The sequence below is a fragment of the Olea europaea genome, chromosome 13 (assembly GCF_002742605.1).
Source record: "Olea europaea var. sylvestris chromosome 13, O_europaea_v1, whole genome shotgun sequence".
NCBI lineage: Eukaryota > Viridiplantae > Streptophyta > Magnoliopsida > Lamiales > Oleaceae > Olea > Olea europaea.
Window position 1 is genome coordinate 25237229 of NC_036249.1, and position 2435 is coordinate 25239663.

The 2435-nt window shown below is 34.3% G+C and overlaps 1 protein-coding gene across 1 annotated transcript; it reads right to left on the bottom strand.

Moving 5' to 3' along the window:
- Positions 1-766: 766 nt before the first annotated feature.
- On the bottom strand, positions 767-2254 carry LOC111408010 (probable 2-oxoglutarate-dependent dioxygenase At5g05600). The gene is made up of 2 exons (XM_023037750.1): positions 1350-2254; positions 767-1200 (listed from the first exon to the last, which is right to left on the bottom strand). The coding sequence occupies exons 1-2, from the start codon at positions 1629-1631 to the stop codon at positions 952-954; spliced, it is 531 nt and encodes a 176-aa protein (XP_022893518.1). The 5' UTR covers positions 1632-2254; the 3' UTR covers positions 767-951.
- Between the last annotated feature and the right edge of the window lie 181 nt (positions 2255-2435).

A 2435-nucleotide genomic window follows, 5' to 3' on the forward strand; every position in this document is an offset into this window, starting at 1 on the left:
ATTGGCGGCTACTACTCATATAACAAGGCAACGTACGACGGCAGAAAGCATTGGCAAATTAATTATGTTCCGTCAATTAATCCCGGTGATATCTTCCATTAATTTATCTTATTTTTCTTCCGTTATTATGTATAGCTAAATTTAAAATTAGGGCGAACAATGTAACTTAATTGGAACCCTTTATTTTGTTAAACTAAGATTCTAGTGCTTTAATTTTATATGTGTTGATTTTATTGTTGTGCTTAATACTTTTAATTACTTGATTACTAATTAGATGATTTGTGAACAATAATTACGTAGAGATACAGATTATTTGTTTAGACCACATGCTAAAATCCGATAAATCGATATAACGTGTAAAGATACCTATATTGATTGCTGTGGTCGTGTGTGAATTCTTAGAACCAATGTTTCATTTAATTAAATTTAATTTGCATAGAGATATGGAATTGAACTAATTAAATAGGCTCAACGAGAACTCGAGAGGGGTTAAGTTGAATACCATAGAAGAATTCGACCGAACACTACTTTAGGTTGTATGAATCTTGATTTATGAAATAAAGGTAACCACTAGGTGAAATTGTTCCGCCCTAATGCCCGTTTATTATTTGAATTCTCGCTTATTTTCTGTTGCATCCAATCACGTGTCAATAGGTAGTTAGATTAAAAATCAAAATCATTCACATTTTTATTTATTTTCGTCAAATAGAATTTAGGAATAATAAATTGAGAGCTAAAGTATAGTCCTCATGAGAACGATAATCCGGACTCAAAAGGTCCACTTTACTACTTGTTACGATCCGTACACTTGCGGGATAAAATCGATAACAATTATCATAATACCCAGATAGTTTCTTGATTGCATTGCAAATTATAAACTTGGAACAAAATACTCCAAATATATTCCACTGAAAACATACATAACTATTAGAAATTAAAGACAGCAAGAAGTTATTGTGGGGATTTTAGGGATTCGACTTGAGCCTTTCCACAAGGGCCCCTTGTCCTGATATAGAGTCTGTATTCATTAAAAGTCATGCATGGATAGAGTGGGGGATGATCCTCTGTGATGAGCTCCTCTGCAGGTTTTATGGGTATGTCACCTCTTGGATTGTAAAAAAAAGCAAGTGAAACCCTTTCTTTCTCTGCATTTACTGTCACTCTGTGCTCCACACTTCTGTAATTTGCATTGCTCACCACCTGCCGTATATGTATAAAATCAACCAAATATATTTATTAATAAAAGATCAAGGGAGTTCATTATATAAAACCAAAATCTGTTTTTAATTTCTACCAAACAGGGGTTAAATATGATGAGAGAGAGAGAGAGAGAGAGAGAGAGAGAGAACCTGCAATTGATCTCCCATGTTGATAATGAAGGCGTTAGGAAGTGGTTTAACAGTGACCCAGTTATTTTTATGGTGTACTTGTAGGCCTGATACATTTTCATCTGGGAACAAAAGGGTCATGCCACCAGGGTCAGAGTGTGGTGAAATCCCTAATGTAAGCCCGGGTTCCGGGCATTTAGGGTAATAATTTACCCTTAAGCATGCACCCATCTTTTCATTTCCTCCAAAAGCTTCTTCGAGGTAATTTTCTTTTAGCCCAAGATTTCTTGAGAAAATCTTCATTAGTTTTCCACCAAGTTTAACCACTTCTTCGCTGTACTTTTCGACCAATTCCCTGCAAGAATTTAGCCCGTTGTCACTAAGCTGAACATGAGAGCATTAAGCCAAAAAACCATAAAATTTTGTATATTGTAGTATCCCGTGTAACTAACAATTAAATTTTCCCTTTATAGAATGGCTTCTCTTTTAATCAATTAAATTTATAATTACTTTCACCTAATCTGAGTTATAATTCTAAAACCCCATAAAAAAGTCGAATTTTTTTCCTTTTTCTTTTTGGTATAAGGTCGTGGGATGGAGCATGAGGTAAATTATTAGCTTTGTTAGTCAACATAGGCTACCATGAGATGTTCCCTATAAACAAGGAACAAAACATGACATTTCATACGTTTTGTCCCTGGTATAACCTTGGTGTTTCGAAAGTTAAACACGCTATGAGAGTTTCATTTTGGAAATGATTCTCCGATATGTTATTTGGACGTATCCAAATATATCTATTATCAAATTTTTGTATGCTCTAGACGTCATTTGGGAGCGATTTTTCACCCCCAAAAATTGATTTTTTTGACTGTTATTTCATTATTCTAACAGTACTTTTTGACTTATTCACTTACAGGTGACCCTCACTTTTCTCCTAACGATCAAAAAATCAATTCTCAAAATCAATACCGAACATGCCCTAAATCATAAAATAATTTTCCACCTGATCCCATTGAAGGTAGAACACATTTAGCTGGAGATAAGGCCAAGCTCCCTCCTAAGCTTTTATGTGTGTGTGTGTGTGTGTCTATATATATATATATATAT